This window comes from Cucumis melo, chromosome 6 (assembly GCF_025177605.1).
Source record: "Cucumis melo cultivar AY chromosome 6, USDA_Cmelo_AY_1.0, whole genome shotgun sequence".
Taxonomy (NCBI): domain Eukaryota; kingdom Viridiplantae; phylum Streptophyta; class Magnoliopsida; order Cucurbitales; family Cucurbitaceae; genus Cucumis; species Cucumis melo.
Window position 1 is genome coordinate 360,558 of NC_066862.1, and position 24,390 is coordinate 384,947.

The window sequence follows — 24,390 nt, forward strand, 5'->3', positions numbered from 1 at the left end:
AGTTCGTGGGCTATCCATGCGATCAAGCCCAGCTAATGGAAGCCCGCTCAATGTGGGCCTATAATGACGATTAAAATCCCATGTCGTGATATCCTTTTGAATTTGGGTCGGGGCTTTCCAAGTTTCATGGAGGTATGTGAGGCGTTTTATCACAAACCAGAAGGTGCTCCAGCCTCAACACTAAACAAATTTAAACACTTAGCTCATTAGTGAAATAGAGTGAGGGCATCATTAAATGCGTCAGGCTTGCGTAATCATCCTTGTCACAAGTGGTGATAGGTGGCAACATTCCTTAAAATGTAAAGTTCGCCCTTGAAGGTGTCGTCGAATTGGAGATGATCCATTTGGGAATGTCAGCCGAATGTGAGACGTTGGTAGAAGATTAAAAAAACATAATTGTCCCATTAAAAAGAGGGAGTTCGTACAAATTTCATGTCATCGAAGAATCATACTAAATAAAATAACAATAAATATTTATAATTATTAAAAAAAGAAATGAATATGTTTGAGACTAGAAATGGAGTGGATAATACTTCACTCATTCTTTTGACAATATTTATTTTCTAATATTCTACCAACGTCTCACATTCGGTTGACATTCCCAAGTAGATCATCTCAAATTCGACAACACCTTCAAGCGCAAACTTTACATGTTTCTTTTTGTACTAATATATAAATAATTAAGTATGTTTATTTAGACTATATGTGTATAAATCGTTAATTTGTGATGTGTTTGGATTACTTTGTAAAATTTTTAAATTAAAAAAAAAAATCATTAATTTTTTTTTAGGTGTTTAGTAACTTTCCAAAATGCATTTTTAAATAGTGAAATTGAGAAATAATTCATTTAAAATAAAACACTTAAAACCAATTTTTGAGAAAATAGATTTTAGACAAAGTTATGTATATAATCGGTTATGAAAATATGTAACCAAATATGTAAGTGTTTTAAAAAAATATATTTGGAAAACATTTTTTTTATAGATAATCCAAATGGACTTTAAATTTAATAACATTTTCTATTATTATTTTTTGTTGTTTAATTTAACTAGCTTGAAGATGTAGAAACATTTTTTAAACTTAAAAACTTAGCATCCAAATAAAACTAAATATTCTAAATTTAATGATTTTTTATGCTTCAAATATAATTTGATAAAAGAATTATAATTAAAAAATAAACTAATTTGTATAATTTGGCAGAAGGTATATCCTGAACTATACCAATATTTATTTTATTTATATAATAAATCTGCCGCCAAAACATAAAGTAAAATACAACCGGGTATAATTTATTTTAACCGGGCATTATAATAACCACAGTATACTAACCCATCATGCGTTCGAAACGCCCCTCTACAATTTATATTCTTCTTCAACTATTGCCGACGCTTTCTTCTTCTTCTTGCCGATCACCAACCCAACGATCACTGCTTCTCAAAACTCACAAAAGCTGGTTCTAACTTCTACCGGCCCCTCTCTGCTATGGCAGCTGCGGCTTCAGCGGCGGCGCCTGAGATAATTGAACTACCTCGACCACGAGACAAGCTCCCAACCAACCTATCTCCAGACTCTGCTTCTTGCTACCCACCCGAATCATCTTCTTCCTCAGCTGACCGCATATCCGATACCCACGAGTCTTCTTCTTCACCAGACGGTTTTCACGAGGACGTCGAAATTCAGGTACATACTGCCACCTCTCTCCTTTATAAATTCGCACCTGCTTTTGAGAATTATTGAATTAGCTTGATCTTTGGCTGTTGAGAAACGATCGATATGAGTAAACGCTAATGTGAACTTCCATTATTCTATACGCCATCCTTGTTCCAATTTCTGTCAACAGAAGCTGCCAATTATCTCCATCATCATCTTCATCTAAAATGCCACTCTAAGGCGAATTTTGTAAAATTGACCTGGCTCCACAATCTGTTATGTTGATTTTGTCACGTCCCTCTCCATTCTTTTTGAGGATCTCATAACTTATTTTTCACATTCTCCCCCTCTTCCTTCTTTTCTATTGAATCGCGTTTCTTTCATTTCATCTCAACTTTATCTAAATTCTTCCGAGAAATAAAGAATTCAACGTAGGGTTCATCAGATTCTATTTTTGTCATTCGAAGGCCTTTTTACTTTTCAGTCGAAAATTTCAATTTAAACATTTTATTAAGTGAGGGATTTTATTTATGCATTTTAAAGAAATCTCACAATTTTATTTACCTATTTATGTATCTATCCCATGCACGAATTTTATTGTTAAACATAAATTTGAATTAGAAAAATGGAAGAGGAAGAATAAAAGAAGGGGAAAATTATCTGAAAAATAATGGGCCACTCTCTTTATTCCCTTATATCATCTCTTAGAATATATTTATTCAAATTCGATGACATTAGGGTCAAACATCTTCTAGCTAAGTTTAGATTCTAGAATCACGTTCCCACGGAATTACTTGTCTGTACCCATTTCCTAACCAAAGTTATGTTATTTTACACGAGCCCCTGCACAGCCCCGCTCATTCTTAACACAATATCACTTCTCTATCTAAAATGATAACCCAAAAACACGACTTAAAAATGTTTGACTAAAATTTTTAAGATATATAGAAAAAAACACGTGTAATTAATATAATCACTCCAAACAATGTTGTTGAGATGTTGAGAGTCCCACGTTGGAAAAACTAAGGAGATTCATACCCCTTATAAGATAGATTGACTCCCCCTCTTATTGTTAATTGGTTTTGAGATGGAATCCCATACTATCAAACAATAATGTATAGCATATCTAAAAAAAATGAAATATTCCCAAACATCTCGATTTAGATATTTTAAGAAAAATCTGCTTAAACGAGAAGGTACACCAAGCACAGCCTTAGCCTCTCTTGAACATGGAATTGTGCATAAGAGGACCCTACAAGCACTTAGAAATTTATAAATTTCTTTTGGAATTCTAATCCACGGGGAAACTTCATTTCTTGTCTGTTTTTATGCTATCTTAGATTCTTGTTACTTGCTTCCCTTAATTCTTATACCCAAAGACTTGGCAAGAAGAAGGTACTCATGTGGTTCTTCATTCTGGATATATTCGGACGTATATAGTCTATACAATCTATAAGCAGAAAATATATGAAACCTTTCCTAAAGCTTTTTATTTTATATCATCTCTGAAACTTCTTATTTTTTGCAGTCATCTGCATTATTAAGAAGTGAAGAATATCGGCAGTTGTTCCGCCTGCCATTGGATGAAGTAAGTAGCTCCAGTTTCGAGGTTGTTAGTTTATTAATTGAAGCTGAAGCAAAAGAATCGATAAGAAAAAAGGAAAAAATAAAGAAAGAAAAAAGAAATTGTTGCCATTCATAAAGCTAAGTAAACATTGATGTAAGTGGTGATTTCTTAGTGAGATTTCTGAATTTCTTCTGATTTGGAATAAGAAAAATAACATATACAGGAAAATATTTCAGAAGGGAGAGATATGATGAATTAAATTAATCAATTATAACATTTTAATGAAGTATTTTCTACTTATTTTAATATTTCGTGAAGTTTTATTTTCTTTGCCTATTTCAATGCTTCCTGTGACCATTTACTATATTTTCTTGTTCTCCCGTTATTAGCATTGGATAACATACAAATCTACCAGATGGGCTTTAACTTTTGTGTAAAGATTGCTTCTTCATTGTAAAAAGTAGAAATGCAACCCCTTGCTAGTCACTTTGGAAGTGTCAGGACTAGGAGTATGATTAAATAATTAAATTTATAGTAGCCTATTGGTTTAAGCTTTTTGGTAGTTTAACATGGTATTGTAGCTGGATATCCTTTATTCCAGACTTGTAGCATTGTTTCCTCCCAGATAATATTAATAATCCCTCATTGGGCCAAACCTAATTTTCAAGCTCACAGGTGGAGGAAAATGTTAGTAATGTTAATAATATTATTGACTGAGCTGATGTAATCTTTATTGAAATGTTTGATGGATATGTTTCTCTATCAGATTATAGATGGATATGTCTCAGCCCAAGGGATGAGAAAATATGTAGCTTTTTGCAGACTATTGTAATTAGTATCCCCGGATATCTGCTTTATCCAGGATTCCTTTTGAGATCTTATTTTCTGAAGACTGAACTTCTCTCTTTAGTAATAATTTTATATCTACATGTAATGACTATTAATTCTTGGTTGTATCATGATATCACGTTAATTGGAGCTTGTTCAGAGTGTAAAATTTTGGTAGGCAGGTTATTTACCCCCACTCCACCAATACATAAGCTATATCTTTTTTTGAAAGAACACTTGTGTATATTGAGTCAAATTTTTCTCTAAGATATTATCTTAGTACAAGTTTATTTTGATAATGAATGCTGTATTTCTAGGTCCTTATTGAAGACTTCAATTGCGCTTTCCAAGAAAACATACTAATTCAGGTAGTTTTTATCTTTCATAGAGCCTCGTTCAGGTTCAGAATAAGTTGCGAACTTAAAATTTTACATTTGATTGATTATCTTGGTAGGCATGGCATATATCCCCTTTTGATTTTACCATAAGAAAACCAACTTTCTATCTCCGGTTTTATGCTTTTACTCTTATTGAAATGTAACATACATGAATTTGTAATTGGAAATGAATGGATTATGGTCCAGCCATTTTTTGCCTTTAGTATCATTGTTTTGTATATATGTTTCAGGGCCACATGTATCTGTTCGTGCACTATATCTGCTTTTACTCCAACATCTTTGGGTTTGAGACGAAGGTAAGATCTAAATTCATCTTTTAGCTGCATGAGGTTATTCTTACCTACCAGCTTGATTCATATAAGTTATGATTTAAACCAAAAGCTGTCTCTCTCACTTTAGCGCATGGGTTTGGATTATGCAAGCACACAGATCCCTCACAATCATTTCATCAATAAAATCCAGTCTTCTTTCATCTGCTCAGGCTAGAAGTTCTTATTTTTTTGGTGTAGAAAACGTAGATGCATTATGGTAATGAAAGTAGCTTGAGGCATTTCAGACTAACTCAGTACTCAAGTAAAGAATGGCACCTATTTCCGCATTCAAGAAGAATTAATTATAGACATGTAATCTTCAATGCTATGTTTATAAGTTACTATTATTATTTTTGTTAGAATTTAGAAGTATTTTTAGTCTCCAGTTGAATGTGAGAATTTCTGCACACCTTATATGGCTAGCATACTGTTTCACTATCAATCAAGGAAAGAATCCCTACAGTTGCGCTGATCCCCCTACCTCACGCATTGTGTGGTCCTCAGTTGGGTTTCGAGAAGGACCCTTTAGAGGTTTGGTCCTTAGTTAGGTTCCGTGTTTCTCTTAGGGCTGCAGTGTCAAAGTTTTTTCTGTAATTATTCCCTTGGTAACATCTTTCAAATAAGGTTCCATGTTTCTCTTTGGGTTTCGTTTCAAAGGTTTTCTTGTAATTATTCCCTTGGCAACATCATAGTGAATAGGAAGCCTTTTTTGTAGTAATCCACACGGGTATGTTGACTCTTTTAGGGCTCTTAGTTTTCCAAAGTCCCCGAATAAAGTAACATCAATAGGAGAAGCAAATTATAGATGAGTAACCAAGTTTGGAGGTGTAGGACACGAGAAGGCATTCGATCAATAAGATAGGCTACAATTAGAACAGCATTGTCCAGAGATAGGAAGGAAGAGAAGTGGACAACATAAGGGATCGAGCAACTTCCAAAAGGTGACGGTTTTTGCGCTCGGCTACATTTTTGTTGGAGGCTGTAGGCGTAAGAACTTTGGTGGACAATGCCTTTGGAAGACAAAAATTCATTGAGGGTGGTGTGGTTTTGGAACTCTCGACCATTGTCATTCCGCAAAATAGCAATCTTTGTATTAAATTGCGTTTCTACGATGTTATAGAAGTCTTGGAAGACAGAAGTGACCTCAGATTTGTCGGAGACAAGTAAGACCTAGGTAAGACGGGTATGGTCATCAATAAAGGTGACGAACCACCGTTTTCTAGATGAGGTTGTTATCTTGGATGGTCTCGAGACATCACTGTGAACAAGAGTGGAAGGATGGGTTGGTTTGTATGATTGTGATGGAAAAGAAACCCGATGTTGTTTGGCCCGAAGACATAGATTACAAGATAAGGTAGACACATCAATTTTAGGGAAGAGATGAGGAAATAAATGTTTCGTATATTGGAAATTAGGGTGGCCTAAACGAAAATGCCACAACATACAATCTTGCTCAGAAGTAGTAAAATATAAAGATAAAAGACTAGTCCTAGAAATGCTACTAGAAGAGGTATCATCATCAAGGAGGTAGAGTTCCCTACTATGTCGGGCAGTACCAATCATCTTCCTCGAGCTCAAGTCCTGAAAAGAGACAGAATTAGGTAAGAATATTGCTTTGCCTCATTAGTAATCTTACTTATATAAAGCAAATTATAAGACAGTCTGGGTACATGCAAAACATTATTTAAGAAAATCCCTGCACATGGAGAAATCTTCTCCTTTCCAGCAATAGGGGCCATAGAGCCATCTGCAATTCTAATTGTTTAGAGGCCAAAGACACAAAATGTTCAGAGGACCCAGTCAAATGATCTTTGGCGCTAAAATCCAAAATCCAGGGGTTCTTCCCATCAACATTAATAAGACCGAAGGACCTGTATACCTAATTGGACAATGACACCAAAAGTAGTGGGATTGTGATCGATCTGGTTTTTTGTGTGAATCAGGTGGTTGAGAAGGTCCAGCTGACTCACTCACATATGCCCGCCCTATGTTTTGCTTGTCGTTGGAAGGGCGTTTCTTACCTCCTGAGGGACTACCATGTAACTTCCAACATTGTTCTTTGGTATGCCATTGTTTTTTTGCAATGCTCATAGACAGGAATTGGTTTTCCATTGTGCTTGTCATTGCCACTGGTAGAGGACCTCGCTCTAAAAGCAGTCAATAGAAGGAGTTGCAGAAATATTCATAGCACTTGTGCGATCTTCCTCAAGGCGGATTTTAGAACAGACTTCCGTCAGGGAGGGAATCGGTCTTTGACCTAGTATATGCCCTCGGACTACATCAAATTTAGGATTAAGACCAACAAGAAAGTCATAGATCCTGTCAACCTCTTCAATTCTAGAATACTGCAAACCATCGGTGGGATCTCTCCAGACTAGTTCTCTGCATAGGTCCATCTCCTGCCAGATAAGAGAAAGCTTATTAAAAAAGGATGTGACATCCATGGCTCCTTGCTTGCATTCATGAATATGCTTCCTTAGTGTGTATAGGCAAGAGACATTTTGACGTTTGGAGTAAAGTGTTCGGGTCGTGTCCCAAATATCTTTGGCGGTTGCAGCAAACAGTAATGGCTTGCTAATTTAGGGTTCCATACTGTTGATCAATATGGATCGAAGAATAGAGTCTTCTGCCTTCTAATATCGTTCTTGTGGGTCGCCCGGTGGAGAGCGAGGTATTTCCCCTATCAGAAAGCCAAATTTATGTCGTCCTTCAAGGACCATCTTTACTGACTGAGACCATGAAAAATAGTTATTGTCATTCAGCTTGTCTCCTGAAAAATGATACGCGGTAGACAGAGCCACTGTATTAGTCACATAAGGAGAGGATAAAGTAGGGAACGAGATTACTGGATTCTCAGAATACATCGGTATAAAAGTATTGGATGTTGTCCTTAAGGTAGCCTCAAGTGCTGCAATCTGTTTTCGAAGCCCTTCCAGTTGCTGTTGAGCTATTCCCGATGAAACTTGCACGTTAGGGTTGGAATGTGCCAAAGATTCACCAATCTCAAATGTTGAGTGAATTTTAGTATTCTTTACATTGGGATGATGACTTAGGTCAATGGGTGGTAGGGCATACAGATTTGATGGCAAAAGCGGTGGTTGTCGACCAGATTTAGGTGGTAGTACACAAATTGGGGCGTGGGGAGCAATATTGGTTGCGGATGAAGAAAAGGGTTGCACAGATGGGTTGGTCGACGCCGTTTGTGGAGGAAGGACCGACGCGTGTATCTCTGACGGCGGCGCGTGAGGGGTTGTCGGCGGTGCGGACGATTGCAGATTTGATGGGAATGAATTTTTTGGCATTTTCTGAAGGCGGGGAACCATTCATCCATTGCAGCACTCATCTGAGCATCGACGGCGGCGACAACGGCAGCACTAAAATTGTCGGCTGTCTCCTCTGTCTGATTTCCATCATTGGTTGTGTTTTCTTGGGTTTCTAGGGTGTATTCAATGTCCCGCTCTGATACCATATTGAAAGTAAGACAAAGAGCACACTGGTGTACGTGGCAACCCGAGAACCGGGAGAAAAACCACGATATTTGGTTTTTATTATTTTCTTGTAATTACAAAACTACAATTGAGGAACTTAAATAGAATACAAAAGATAAAGAAAAAAGGAAAAAAAATATTTACGGTAAGTTTTTCATAAATATTTTTTCCATAAATACAAAAATCTAACCGAAAGTCAACAACCTCCTCCTCTTTCAATAATCTTCTAATGTAAACCGTCCAAGAACTAGTTTGGCTATTCTAGTCTCAGAAATTGACCCTTTAGGCAAGAGGACAATACGAAATAATCTAATGAACTTGCTGTTTAGGGGAATACTATCCAGCCATGGATCATTCCAAAAGAACACTCTACTGCCATTACCAATTCTGAAAGTTGCTAGAGCTTCAATCTTGTGCCATTCTCTTGAAATACTAACAACGGACTTCTCAAACTCAAATTCTCCTTCCCGCTAGTGTGCCAAAGGAAGGGGTGGGTATCATGAATACTTTTAACTCCTTTGCACCACAAGGCTTTCAGTTCTGACATAAATCTCCATCCCCATTTTGATAAAAGAGCCATATTTCTTATTCTCAAATCACTTGGGCCGAGGCCCCATCTCTTTGGTTTTTGATGATTTTAGACCATTTAACTAAGTGGTTTAGCTTTCCCCCAGTATTACCTTCCCAGAAAAGTTTTCTCATGATTTTCTCCAAAGTATTAGAAACTGAAATTGGCATAAGGAAAGTTGATATGTGGTAAGTAGGGAGATTGGAAAGGACTAATTTGCATAGTGTGATTCATCCACCACGAGATAAGTTGTACCTTCTCCACTTGCTTAGTTTACCTTGAATTTATTTATAATGGGCAGCCAGAATATGGAGCTTTTTGGGTAGCCTCCAAGCGGTTGACCAGGGTACATTAAGAGAAGCTTTTCTGTCTTACATCTTCATCTTAGTCTTGAAGCCGTTTTAGTGATCATTCTTTCCTCTATATTAATTACACAAATGGCAGATTTTTCCCAGTTGACTTTTTGTTCTGAATTTGTACAGGTGTTGTTAAGGAAAACTTCAACTCTTCAAGTATCTTTTTCATCCATATGCCCTTACAAATTCCAAGAGCCAAGGCTCTAAACTCTACTTCAGCAGTACTTCCGGCCACCACATTCTGTTTTTTACTTTTCCAAAATTTTCTCCAACAAAGTAACAATTACTAGACGTAGATCTTCTATCTGTAGCACTTCCTGACTGATGCAGATCTATTTGTAGCACTTCCTGCCCAATCTGCATCAGTGTAGACTTCTATTTGGAAGCGATTATTCTTTTTGAATAGAATGCCTTTTCCAAGGTATACCTCAACATTCTATAAGCAACTTCAAAATGAGTTGGTCGAGGGGCCTGCATAAACTAACTATGCTTACAACATACGCATTATTAGAGCCTGTATGAGACAGATAGATTAATCTACCAACAAGTCTCTGATATCGTTATTTGCCCATTATTTCTTTAGCTCTGTTTGTTTGAAGTTTCAGATTAGGTTGAAGAAGAGTTTTTGCAACCCTAAAAAATCTTACAGATATAAATGTTAAATATAAACATAATAACATCTACTGTTACAAGGGTAACATAAGTAGGAGAAGGTAAAAAAGATAGTAAAGGACAATATGACAAAGATATTTACAATAATATAATAATACTAATATTGACAGTATAACAAATAGAAAACCCTTCAAGTTTGGATTTGGTTTATTTGTTCATTTTATAAACATGTTTCTCATGGGTAGATAATCCGATCAATCAAATTATACTAGAACGTGAGGAATATATGAAAAGTTGCTTAGCCAAAATACTCAACGAATTCACATGCTTGCATTGTTTGGTGTGCACGACTTCTGACATCTATTCATTGTTTAATTTGCATGTGTGATTTTGATACCATGTTTCGATTCCCATTTGAATGTGAACCACATGATTCATTTTGATTTCTTATCATTATTTTCAAAAAGTTCGGTTATTGTCAAGGTTGGATTGCTACATCATTTATATGTCTTTGATCTTGTTTATGGTTATTATTATGCTTCAGAAAATAATCCCATTTCGAGAAATAATAGCTGTACGTAAAGCAAAGACGGCAGGGATCTTTCCTAATGCCATTGAAATTTGTGACGGGGAGAAAAAGGTAGTTCTAAGTTTTTTGAGATTTGCATTTTCATTTTTCTTTAATTTTAGAATTTCATCTACCATTATTAGGGGTATCTTTGATATCCTTTATGTTTTTAGTCTTTTTATCTTTATTTTTTTTAAAATTAAATATGCCTATCTATAATTTAATAACACTTTACTTTGTTTCCTAAATCTACTTTCATCTTGAAGCTTTTGGTGTGCATTTTTTCAGATTAAAGTGGGCGAAGTTTGTGAGAGCTTTTACGTTTTACTTTGTATCTAGCTCTTTCCTGATGTTTTGAATCTCGGTTGCTTTGAATAGCTCGTTAATTTATCTTTTGTGTTCATTTTTAGGTCGTTTTCAATTTTGTGTTGCCTGGGTACTTTCTTTGTTTCAGTTTTAGGCTGTATTTTCTTTTGTTCTTTGTTCTTTGCTCTTTGCTCTTAGTATATAAGTCTCTTGTACTTTGAACTTTAGTCTCATTTATTATGATTAATAAAGATGCTCATCTCCATTAAAAAAAAAAATAATAATAAATAGAAGTTAGTTTTCAGAACACCCTTTTTTGTTTTTTATTTTAAATTTAAAAAGATTGGCTAAGTTTTCATGAATATTTTGAAAGAGAAAAACTAAACTACCTTCTAAAAAGAAAAAATCTATTTATAAGCATATATTATGAGCTTAGTAAAATAAAACCTATAGATAAATTCATTCTCCATCTCAAGTAATTTGTTGGTTAAATTACAAGTTTAGTTCTCGAACTTCAAGGTTTGTATCTATTTAGCTTCCGAACTTTTAAAAGTGTTTAATAGGTCCCTAAAGTCGTATCAAGTTTGTGTCGGATAGGTCAATAAACTTTCAACTATAGCATATTAACTAGCATAAATAACTCACTTTTTACTTTTGCAGTACTTCTTTGCATCTTTTCTATCCCGTGATGAGGCCTTTAATCTCATTAATGATGGCTGGTTGCAACATGCTAAAGGTACCGAAGCAACTATGACAAAACAGGTGAAGAACTGTTAATTCAATGCTTTGTTTGTAACAGCAGCATTGTTTGAGTTGTAATGCCAAGCTAAGTCTTACCTTATATTATTAGTTCATATGTAGAGAAAGGCATGGAAGTTATTAACTTCTTGGGTGGAGAATCACATTATTTTGACATATGGCATAGCATAACTCAATATAGTTTTATTCTTCTCTATGAGTTTCCCCACATCCTGATGTATTTTAATTATGCCCAGATGATTGAAGTTTTAGGCAGTACATTCTCAGCTTGTTCTGGCTTATGTTAAGTGGTATCTGGGACCAAAATGTGGTTTGAGATCAATAATGCTCGATATCTGGATTTTCCTTTCTTCGTGGCTTTATTTTTTTTCACGTGTCCTCATACACGCAGCCTATATGCATGTGCATGTATGCATGAATGCAGACATGTATATGTGGTTTTTTGCATGCATGGATGTGTGAGCTTGCTTGCAATATGTTCACAAAATGGCATTGCTATATTTATGCATAAACCATTAGAGTTGTTTAGAGTTGGCAATGTGTATCTAAGATATCAGTGATAGCTATGAATAAACCCAACTAAAAGAGTGGAGACGTTCCTTTTCTGCTTTTGTTTGTCTCTCTTATGCATTAAAAGGTGACTTTTATGTTAGAAATCGATAAATGAATCTAGCAGACAAGAAATTGGCATCCTTGGTGTTGAAAAGGCCAAGGAGCTGGATCCTTCAGATTCTTCTGACAGGTAATTTTGTTTCCACCTTTATCTATGTCGTTTTCCTAGACTTGCTGCTTGACTTCTGGATTATTAAATCATCTTGTGCGTAAGGAGTATGGATACTCCTATTCTTAATGTTTCGGTGGTTCAAGCCAATGTTGAAGAGGTAAATGTGCCAACCACGCTACCACCAGAACCTATTGTTGCCATTCAGGAACCAGAGCCAATTCTTGATACTCATGCTTCAACTTCAAGAGAGACATTAACGTGGAGGCCGGAAGACAGAGATGCTCCCAAGGGTGGGTTTGCAGCATTTTTTCTCTCTTTTCTTTCTATTCAGATCAAGGAGTTAGCCTACAATTCTTGACTAGTGCAGTCCAAAAATATCTTATGTCATTCTTTCTACCTTTAAGCTCACGCTGGCCTTTGAGAGGGGATGCAGAAAATAGTTTAAAAAAATTGTAAGAACATTATTCTTAGTGTAAGTGTTAGATTGAATAGGCATTTTATCATTATATTTTTTCTAATGAGGAACTAAGCTTTCATTATGATAAACAAAAGAATTCATATAGGTAATTCAAGAAAAAGAAACCCATTGCAAAGTTGCCTATAAAAAAGACACCCTAATAATTGCAAAAAAGGGGATTTAGTGGTAAAGAATAAGAGATGAAGGATAGTTACAAAAATTCTTACATACTGACATCCAAAGAGGCATGAAACCTGACCATAGCTCACATCAAGACTTTCGGCCCCATAAGACTTTCTGGCCCTCTCCAGCTAATTGTTGCACAAAGTAGTAAAGAAAGCTGCGCCCTAAAGGATCCCACCCTTATCTCATAACTGCTGATGGGACAAAATCTCTTCTCTCATTGACCAACAAAAGTCAGTGTTGCACCAAAGAAAAGCGTAGGGTACAAAAAACAGTTCCCAAAATCAAGTACCTAAATTGACCATGTCACAGTACATGATCTAGGTTCTCTAAGTATATGGAATCAAGTAATGTGCTTCTATTTTGCATTTTAAGGGTGCTTTTATTTAGTACTTTAGTGACTCACTTTGTACTTGGCTTTTCCTTCAACTGTTATAACAAGTGAAATCCTGTCCTGAATGCATGATCTAGTTTGATTTTGAAATGCAGTACCAGATTATTATACCCAAGTTGCAGAATCAAAGTTTCCGGTACAGTTGCTTTTTCTTTGATGGGTTTGACATCTAATGTGTACTTCACATTCAACTCCTCAAAATTCATAGTTTTTTTGAAATTATTAATCAATTTTGATCAGAAAAGTTGGTTCAACTTGAATGGCAGATAAACGTGGAAGATTTCTTTAGTTTCTATTTTTCCGACAATGCAGTTGATTTTGTTTCTTCATATCATGAAAAATGTGGAGATAAAGGTAGGGTGTTGGAGATATGCAATGTAGAAATCCTTTTTGAATTTTTCTAACTAATGTTACATTGTATGTACTCTGAATTAATATTTGGTCGGTGATACTTTTCCAGAGCTTAAATGTTCTCTGTGGCGTCACGATGACATGTTTGGGCATATGCGTGATATATCATTTCAGCATCCGATAAAAATATATTTTGGTTTGCTTTTCTTTCATCTAAGATAGTATCTTACCTTTTTCCCCATGTTTCTATTTTAGATATATAATTTTTTAATGATAATACTGATTTTACGTGGCTATAAAGGTGCAAAGTTTGGTGGCTGCCGGGAGACTCAGAAATTTCGAGTTTATCGAGACAGGTTTGAAAAGTTGGTTCTCAGTGATTCTTATTCCCCTCTAGTCATACAGGCTGGTTGCCTTTTCTTGATGTTTTCCTTTCCTTTCTTTTCTGAATCATTTTGTGATCAAGATTTCAGCTGTTTTGGGGCTCCGTGTTGAAAGTTTTTTCATTTTGCTTTGTACTAGTTCTAGAAGGTCTTGTCCAGCTCGTTTGTAATTTCATTATGTTCTCTCTTTTGTCGGTTTATGCTGTATTTGTTCTTTTAGTCATTTTTGCTCTTGGTATATCTCTCTTGTACTTTGAGCATTAGTCTCTTTTATTAGTATTTATAAAGAGGCTCATTTCTGTTTCAAAAAAATGAAAATGTACGTGACTGTAGTAAATCCTATCGATTTGTATGGGTCTCGTCTTGGCCAAGGTTATGGTCCGTAGCCATTGTGCACTGTTCAATCTTTTCTTAGTTTCTAACTTTTAGGGGGAAGGTAAGGTGCAGGCTGAGGGGGTTGACTGTCCATCTATTTTTACTATTATGCTGATAGTGGTTGCTCATAGACTAATAACATCACAGTACCTAGCTACTTAGCAAGTTTTTTTTAATTAATTTAAATCTTAATTTTTTTATATTACTACTACTACTACTGTCATCATTATTATTTGAGCCAGTTTTCTGTCATCAACGCCTTCTGCAGTTAGTTTGACTATCTGTTCATTTTCTCAGTCATTTGGTCATCGAGGTAACCCAAGAAGTTAGTGAGGTTCCATATTCAGATTATTTCCGTGTTGAGGTATTTGATTAGTACTATTAAGTTCTATTTGGTCCATCTGGTGGCCGTTATCCCTTTTTTATTTTTGGTAATAATTTCCAAACGTGGAAGATCAGTTATGTTTCTAGTAGTGCTATGTCTACATTAAAGCGTCAGCTGGTTTTAAATTGTCCACCATTTAGTTTCTTATAAGTTTGTCTTCTTTGTGAAACGTCATTCACTAGCTCAAGAAGCTCTAGACCTGATATTAAATTTACAAATTAGCTTTTATTTTTGAAGAACCAAGGCTCCAAACATGTGTTTTAGAAGGTTGAACATTAGAATTCCATCCAAATATTTATTTCCAACTACAAATTTGAACCGTTAAAAGGTCTGAGAAACTTTTTGTTCTTCTCTCTTAATTATAAATTTATTTTGATGAGTCAAAATTTGAATGGTAATAATGATCTAATTAAATTAAAACATTCAAACTTCTTTTATCTAGCTATATATATATTTTTTTATAAGAAACGAAGTCACTGATAAATCATTTATATACTAGGTAGACTTTTGATTATATTATACAAAATTCATCTAATTACACTAAAAATACAAGCTAGTCAGCATTTATATACTCGGCAGACTTTTGATTGTATGTTAATTTTTAAGGACAACCTTAATATTGTAACCAAATATATATCATTATTTCAGAAGACTTTTTTAAGAACCCTGTTTCTCTTTTCTGATCACAAATAAGGTACATAATCTCTTTATGGTCTGGCTCACAAAAAAAAAAAAAAAGGTTCATCCTTTGTTTCTTTCATCATTATTGGGACTTCAAATTGTTATTGAAATTAGTGTTAGAGAACCCACATTTCTAATTACATAAGGCAATCATTTCTTAGCTATCCTATGTAATTTGTAAGTGTTTTTCTTGTTATTTTCCATGGTGATTATGTGTGTCTCTGCATAAATTTTAGGCACATTGGGAGGTGAAGAAAGATGTTGATGATAAATCAAATAATGGCTGCATCTTGAGGGTATATGTGAATGTGGCATTTTCAAAAAGAACGGTTTGGAAAGGTATGCATACCTTCGGACATTGACTTGGAATCATAGCAAACTTAAAAAGAAGATTATAGTGCTTTATGTTGGGAATTTACGCTAGATATAAATAAATGCGGAATAAACCAAAGTATATCTCAAATTTCCACTTCACTGGTTAGAGCCAAACAAGGAATCAATCATACAATTGTAAATGATGATTCGTTTTACCCAAACCAATGGAACTTGACCTCTAACTAGTTCCCTTCGTTTTGGCCCCATGATCCCCACAACCTGACCCAACTCAAGGACGGGTTTTCTGAGAAGGGTAGAATGATGTAGTAGAATTACAGTAAATTAGGGTATGTTGGTAAAAATCTTAGTCAATTAGAATTAGAATCAATTTTCTTTTAATTCTCTATCCATAGAGAGATTGTCTTCTTATATTGATAACTTTTGATTCAAGATTTTGATATTATTATAAGAGCTCTCTCCTTTTATCCCTTAGGCTACATCACTTTGCTTTAGGCTACATCACTCTGCCCCTAGTTCATTTATAAAAAGCCATGCTTCAACTTCGAGAAGGTATCTCCCTTTCTTCTCCTTGCTCCACCCTCTGTCTCATCGGCCCTATAATCCATGTCAAAGAAGAAACAATGAAGAAAATGGAGAAGATGTTCTTGGAAGTTATTCTAATGAAACAAATATAGCACTTAATAGAATTTAAGCTGTTTCTATCTTTCTGATGATGTGGTTTTTGTGGTGCACATTAGAGGAAGATTTGCAGAAAGAAGAGTTTGATTTTCCTTTTTGATCACCAGACGTTTTGAATCTGGCATCAGATTATGCCTGATTTGGAACACACAGAGATTTTGAGCTAGGTTGAAGGAGGAACTGGGTCCAAGTGCAGTCTCTCGGTGACAAAACTGGAGTTCACTGCCATGCCATAGTGCAGCTTTGTTCTAAATCTAGAGATACCATTCTTGATAACTATCTTTGGCTAGATTTGATTCCCTTACTCGGTCAAGATTTAGAACATTGGAAAAGGGGCGCTCTTCAGGGTGGGGTTAAGAGAGGTAATTGGCAGTGTGAAGTTGGGAGGTGTCAGAGCTGGGAATGGCAGAAAAGGTTCATCAAAGAGGAGTGATGGCAGTATTGTTCGGGAGAAGAGAGATGAGAGAAAATAAGTTTTTTCTGTTAGCAACTTAATTGACATAAAATTAATAAACTGATGTCAAATCAACCTAATCATAATCATAATCAACGCTTGATAACATAAAACTTAGAATGAAATGCAATTTAAGTAAAATCTCAAGGAGCAAAACTATATTTTCCTCCTAATTTTGTGATTTGTATCATGTGGTGGTTAGGTCATTTTATTTTCTAGATAAGTAGTTAGACCTATTGATTTAGCCTAAGCAACCTCAAGGAGAAATCCTCCGAGAACCAAGATTGCGGATCTTTTATTAGAATGAATAATGTGCTTCATACACGAGGAGAAGACTCCTATTTATAGGGTTCTATTACAAGTGAGGGGTAAAAAGGGAATTAACCTAGAATTTTATCTAATTACCCAATTAATCCTTAGTCTTCTTACATCACCTATGTATTGTTGCAAACTAAATCTCAGGAAAAATGGAAAAAAATTAGTAACAAATAGAGAAAACACACTATTAGAGCCTCAGAGGCGAGGGTAAAAATTCAGTGTGGAAATTTTGGATAATTGAGATTTGACCTTTCGTTCATATTTATATTCAAGACAGTTAAGGTTCTTTATTATTGAGTTAGTTGAAATATAGCTAATTTAATATAGCTAATTTTGTAATAAGGTGATGCCATTTTGATTATTAAAGAACTTGGAGTCGAATAACTTAAGGGAAAAAGGAACTGAAGCATTGGATACTAAAGACTGGGAGAGTTCATGATCTCTTTGAAGTTGAAGGAGTAAAAATTAAACAGAGAAATCTTAGCACGTCTGATTAAAGAAACTATCTTCTTTTTTGGGACATGAGTTTGATGTCCAAACGGCAGTCATTGTTTATGTGGTATTGTGGTCAATGACAGCAGATATAAAAAAGTTTTGAAGCATGCTAACTATTCTTGTGTATATAATTGTTTTTTTCTTAAAGAAAACATGCTAACTGTTAGTTTTCTTTTAATTTTTATTATAAGTCTTAGCATTCCAATTCCTGTTTGTCTTCTTATCCATGGAGCCTATAATAATTTCTTATTTGAGTGAATGGTTTTCAGAATATGATTCCGATTAAGTGTGGAGTATTGTGGATTGTCATGCACAGGGAAAATAGTGCAGTCTACTCTTGAAGAATGCCGAGAGGCTTACGGACTGTGGATTCAGATGGTATCCCCTTTTCCTTTACAAATTTGGCAAGTATTAATCAAAGTTAAAGTGCTTTCTGATGAAATTTTTTCAGGCAAAGGAATTATTGAAGCAGAAACTTACAGGTTCTGAAGGTTCGAATGTTATATAATTTTACCTTTCTTCTAAACACGATGTTGTGTTCAAACATGCAATTTGATGACCTCAATTTTTTTGGTTATTGATTTACCATACAGAGGGAACAAGTGGTAGTACATCACAGAGTGGTAAAGATCATCATATTGAAAAAGAAAGAAATAATAACAAATCATTGGAAAAGTCAAATGAGAAGAATGACCAAAGAAGATCAACTGCATCACAATATTCCACTGACGTTGATCAACAAGCCAAAAACTCTATTCAAGGAGTCAATTCTACTTCGGCTGCTTCTTGGTTAAGAGAATACATAAAGAAGCTTTGGATTGTGTTACGGAGTCAAAATTATCTTCCTCTTGCCCTAGTTATCACTTTTGCTGTGATTTTTTTTATGCAGGTATGCTTATTTCTTTTACTACTAATCTGCCATGGAGTCGAAATCAGTACACCCAAATGCTCATCTATCCGTGAATTGGCATCATTGTGGCTTGCTTGAATCATGTTAGTTAGGTCATGAATATGATTTCCAAAATGAGATCTTTCAGGCACTTTGCTCTTATTTTATTATTTTTTATCATCTAATTTTACAACAAATCTTTGATAGTTTCTCTGCATGCACCCCATATATATATTTTTTCTTATCTTTTCGGTCTCTCTTACACAGATCTTTGTTATGCTACCGTCATATTTTAATTCAATTATATTACTCAATTTACTTGCTGAAAATGCTGAAACTCCGTGCGGGCCTCTGGTGAGAAATAAAATGCCAAACTCAATCGACTCTGAGCCTTCTCAGTTCTCAGCATCATCTCTTTTCCCTTCCAATTCCATTCAATTCGTATTTATAATTAGTCAATCTTGCGTTCTTCAGCCAACTGGATGTACAGATTCGAGCCTCCTCTTTGCCTCTACATCTATTACTTATGGTTATTAGATTTAACATTCATATTTTATTTGAATTTCAGGTCTAATACTTATGGTCTAGGATAGAAGCTACGTTATCCATTTATGCAACCTATTGGTAGTCTAAAACTTATAAATAATGTCATATGGCGGCAGTTGAGCATGTTTGATGTCCAACTTTCATGCCAACTTAGTCTGTTTGAGCCAAACGTATATGAGATGATATGTTCATCCATATTGGGATAATAATCTATAAGGTAAGATGATAATGAGTAATAGTTATGTTGGGACGGGCAGGCATTATAATGTTTTTACTTTTTAACTGATTTAGCCTGAGAAAATGCGACTGTCTCCAAATTTGAGCAAGCAAGGCATAACTGTTTTTTGGTTGGTCTGAGTGAATTAAGATTGCTCAGCCTAGTTGGGTGGCAGGATATGTTCTGTTCCCCCTCGTTAAGGTGTGCGGCTTTCATCTCTCAAACATTTTGTTCTAGGAATAGGGGGCTCATCTCCTTAGGTATCTACTTCCATCATTGTCCTTTTCAGTCTGCACACAATTTGAGGCCTGTAGAGGACGAGTATCTGCTGGCCAGAGCAGAAAATGTATAAGGGAAAGGGTAGGTACCAAATTGATAGGAACACAGTTTCGTCGAGATTATTTTCAGGAATGGTGAGCAAACGTCAATACTGACACAGGTTTAGGAAAGTTTTGGAAATCTCATTTTGAAGTCTTCAAAGGCTCGGAAGGTCCTATTGCATATCTTCATCAATATTAGATCAGGATACTTTCTCTCTTGTAGTTTAATTCAAATTCCTGAAGTTGCAGTAAATTTTCAATTATTTGAATGTATTATGAAATATTTAATACTTCAATTATTAATTGATAAAAACGTTGTTCAAGTTAGATATTGACGTTGAAGAAACGTTTGAAAGGAATTTACTTCTTGCTTGCATGTGTATTGATTAGTGAAAATCATATTAGCAATTGGTGGTCTCGATGCATAATCTATCTTATTTTTGTAACGTTGAGGTAGCCGGTTGTCTATCTCTAGAATTGTATCTTATGGTTCTTTGCTCAATTTGTTTGCCCCTCCGTTCTAGTTCTATAGACCATTTGAATTTTTTCCCAGAACTGGACATAGAGTAATTGACAGATAATTATGTTGTTTCTAATTGCAGTTGAGCATAGTTATGTTATTATCCAGACCCCAACACATCCATGTGAGTTCTCCCGACTATGGAAGGGGTCTAAAATTCAGTGGTGGAAGATCTTCTGATGCTACGGCATGGTTGGAAAAGCGAATGCACCACCTTAAGGATGAGATGTACATGGTTGAGGCTCGGCTAGAAATGATGCGACGCGAGCATGCCCAATTGAAAGCACAACTAAGAGAGCTTGAGGAATTAAGTTAAAAGGTTTTATTATTATTATTGCTATTTTCAATTTCTCATTGAGATTAATTCATATACGATTCATGTATGGAAAACATCATCGATTTGTATGATTGTTTCAGTGATTGGAAATAATGTAACTAAGGGGAAGTTAAGCAAGAACTGTAATATGTGGATCGAAAATAATTATTGGTTGATGAACCATGGCAAAGTGATAGGAGATGGGACGTCCTCCAAAATCTGAGTTTTCTACCAAGTCTTCAGGAGGAATACTCTACAGATATTATGTTTAGATGTTCCTGCATTACTGTTGACTTAGATCTACAAATTAAAATGACAAGAGAATTAAGAGTTGATTTTTTTTTTCAATCTCAACCATCTATGAATGACCTCATTTGATGGAGGCTTTATCCCTAAAAGAAGCTTTGCAGTCTGTAGTATGTGGAAACTTTGAATGGAGGGTGTTAAGGCCAAGGAATTCAAACGAAGAAAGTCTAAGGTGTGAAGTTGTGAACTCTACTGCTTGTTTGGTTCAAAAAGTCTTCTAAGGTGTGAAGTTGTGAACTCTACTACTTGTTTGGTTCAAAAAGTTTGTAGATCCTGACTAAAAAAATCAATCAATTTTATGTTGCATTAAATTCCTACTTAGTAGACTTTAGGAATTCACAAATTCTTGAGACTTATATTATTTTTTGGAGTTCACAACTCTACTCCCTGTTTTAGGGATGTTTGGTCTTTGTGAACTCACCTCCTTGTTTGATCCAATTAGGATTTTGTGAGTCCTACAATTAAGAAGCATCAATGAGCTTTATTAGTTTTTTTATTAATTTTTTTACATTGCATGTAATTTGAAGTTTACACTTTCTTATATTTCATAATTCAATTTATTGGACCTTCTCACTTAATGGTCAAAATGGAGAAGGGAGATTTTGAAGTTCCTAACTTTCAAGGTGAAAAAGAAATTATTTATTTTTATAACTTAATGGAATCCAAGTGTCAATAGCTACGAGAGAGAAACGTAAGAAAAGAATGGTCCAAAAGTGCCGCAATTTTTCCAATCATTTGGAAGAAGGGAACTAAACGATTTGGATACTATTTCATGGGGTAAAAAAAAGGAGCCACCGTCCTCGTATTAAAGGCTTCGATTGATGCCGCCGAGTAAAAGCATGCGCACGTAATTTGATAATGATTGAAGCAATCAATGTTTGGTTTAAAAACAATTATTTCTATGTTGGACGAAAGAAACTCATCATCCTACTCTTTTCCCTTTTTTGCATGTTAATCACATTATTGCTCGTAAGATTTTGAGAGCCGCCGTACCACTTTCCTCGCTTCAAGTTCAACCCTAATTAGGAGGAGCCCGTATGCTCTGATCTCAAAAATAATGCTTACCGGTCTCATTGCATTTTTAACGTTTCATCACTACATTCAACTAATTTCATTTCAGATTACATATATCCATTCACTAGTATGTGATATTTAACTAAGTTTCATACTCTAAGTATTTCCTTTTTATTTTATTGTGATATGGCAATCATGTTGCATGTAGTATGACTTTTACAAATAAAATAGGATTATTGGTGCCAATTATTCAATTATCCAACCATAAGGGATGAAACCATTAAGATATTTGTCGGAGTAGATGATTTGATTACTATAATTCGATAAGAGGATAAACCCAATTATAATATTTACAAGTACTACTATTGTTATTTTAAGAAAAGAACTTAATACTTTTGACTCAAAATCTAGGTATAAATTAATAAAATTAAACACAACTAATAACCCATATGACTAATCCTTATCCTTTGTTACGTGATACCATAACCTTGTAATATATGTATATATAAAGTAAAAAAGATACACCACCACCATCTCATGCTTCTAATCTCATAAATAAATTCTCAACAAGAGGCAAGTCTAAATCTACAAAATCAAATATAATATTAGAATATTTTTTTCATGACGAATTTATCTTGTCGGACTAATTAATTAAACAACAATAGTATTTAGTATTACGATCTGATGGTCTGCTGAATGGATTAAAAGGAATGAAAACTGAGCAAACGCAGGAAAATTCAGAATCAAAACTTCGTTTTTAAGATAAAGATAACGGATTAACTTTAATTAGGCAACAAGAAGATAAACGGAGACTTTAAATTGGGTTAGTTTCAAGAGAGGTGAAGCATATTCTAAACTAAAGAAGATTGCATCTCCCGGCCGTATCCTATCCATTCAGGAGATAATCTAAATAAAGTTGAAGTCCAAGTTTGGTTTATAACTCATTTCATTAATATTATTATTATTAATCAATGAACTTAATTACTTTCTGTTAATTATTGGGTACTTTTATTTCACATCCATCGGTGATTCTATTTAGACTAGAGGATGAGCAATACAGATAGTAAGTGTTGGAAGGAGGAAGGTCTTAACTAATTAAAGTACTAGTGGCTGAAATTTGAGCAAAAATAAACTAAACTAATAGCTTAATTCGACTCTTACATCCAATTTTATTATTTTACTTTTAGTAATCAACTATGCGAACTTGGCTCCCACCCACATGCGAACTTGGCTCCCACCCACAAATGGGCTTCCTTCATCACATGTATTCATGTATATTTATTAATATTTATTAATTTTTGTGATTTGTGTGTGTGTGTGTGTGGTGGGGGGGGGGGGGGGGGGGGGGGGGTTAGAGAAGAAGAAATGAATGAAAAAACGAAAGAAAGAAAGAAAGAAAGAAAGAAAGAAAATAGTGGACGGTGAGGGGAGTGATTTATTGAGTGGGGTTTGAAAAGGTTGAATTTTGGAAAGCTAAATTGAATTAGGGGTCTTAAATTGGTTACAAATTAAATAGGAAAGGAAAATAATGGAAAGGAAAGGAGGAGTTCCCTTCGTGGTTCATCGGGTCCCTTCGTGGTTCATCGGGTCCCTTCGTGCTTCATCGGTCCCTTCGTGGTTCATCCCGTCCACAACTATAACTATAACGGCGCCGTCAATTTCCAACCGGGACCCACCCCCTTGTGTTTTTTTTAAAACTGATTTCGAAGAAAAGTCATTTGTATTTATCAAAGAGATTTTGTTTGAATGGAGAATGGGTCATTTTCCAATCCACAAACACAAAGACTCAATGATACCTTCCAAAATGACAAATATGGAATCTGCATTTTTCAAACTTAATTAATATCCACAATTTTCACTCACTCCCCTTTTTCCAATCATTTCTTCCAACCCCCCCTTTTTCTAATTTCTAACCTTCCCTTTTAATTTACTTACGATTTTCCGATGCAATCTTTTTCTTCTTCTTTTTCAAATAAATAAATAAATAAAATAAACATCCCTTTCCAATAATTATATATTATTGGAAAAGGATAAAATTTATGGAGGGAAAGAAGGGAAATTATGGGGAAGTGGGAAGGTGTAAGTCGTAGTACGTAGTTGAATGAAATTATGTGGACACAAACTTTCATTCATATATTGATATTATTTTCTTTTGAGACAATTCATAATTAGTTTGATATTAAAGGTTGGGAAGTCCAAAAATTGGATGCTCACCATACATACTTTTAGTTAATTAGATCAATATAACTTTCGTGTGTTTAATTCTAGGAGGCAGCCATAAAATTAAAATATGCCAGTCAACCTCCTGCACCATTTTGTTCACATACCCTTACCCTTACCCTTTTCCTTCCTTTTAACTCAAATCACCAACTTCCTTTATATAGAATTAGGGGTCATCATCCATCTGAGTTCGTTTTTCTACCTAATTGCCACCAAATCAACTATAATCTATTTAGTAAATGTTCAAACGAATCTCAACTATTAAGAAGTAAAAGTCATTCCATTGGTTTAGTTCTTTGAAATATGTTTTTTTCTAATATTTCGATCGACCAACTTCAATTTTTTTGTACCAAAATGTCGATCGTTGTTGTATCGAATTGATTATGCGGTTCTTAAACCGATTCCAAAACCGAACCG

The 24,390-nt window shown here is 34.8% G+C and overlaps 1 protein-coding gene across 9 annotated transcripts; it reads left to right on the forward strand.

Annotated features, from left to right (window-relative positions):
- The first annotated feature begins 1,326 nt into the window (after positions 1-1,326).
- On the forward strand, positions 1,327-21,050 carry LOC103483102 (protein VASCULAR ASSOCIATED DEATH 1, chloroplastic). Of its 9 annotated transcripts, XR_007821527.1 has the most exons (21): positions 1,328-1,680; positions 3,179-3,238; positions 4,363-4,413; positions 4,674-4,739; positions 10,323-10,418; positions 11,313-11,414; positions 12,065-12,153; positions 12,238-12,425; positions 13,265-13,305; positions 13,436-13,523; positions 13,630-13,716; positions 13,822-13,885; positions 14,576-14,642; positions 15,581-15,683; positions 17,942-18,003; positions 18,077-18,116; positions 18,219-18,514; positions 20,200-20,436; positions 20,535-20,574; positions 20,845-20,911; positions 20,962-21,050. XR_007821527.1 is itself a non-coding variant. In XM_008439544.3 (18 exons), exons 1-18 carry the CDS (start codon positions 1,483-1,485, stop codon positions 20,431-20,433), a joined length of 1,929 nt encoding a protein of 642 aa, XP_008437766.2. In that variant the 5' UTR covers positions 1,327-1,482; the 3' UTR covers positions 20,434-20,574. The 9 variants fall into 9 exon arrangements, 8 of the variants coding, with proteins under 8 accessions (XP_008437766.2, XP_008437769.2, XP_016899021.2 ...); XM_008439544.3 differs by lacking the exons at positions 20,845-20,911; positions 20,962-21,050 and having other exon boundaries at positions 1,327-1,680; positions 12,241-12,425; positions 20,200-20,574; XM_008439542.3 differs by lacking the exons at positions 20,845-20,911; positions 20,962-21,050 and having other exon boundaries at positions 20,200-20,574.
- The last annotated feature ends 3,340 nt before the right edge of the window (positions 21,051-24,390 follow it).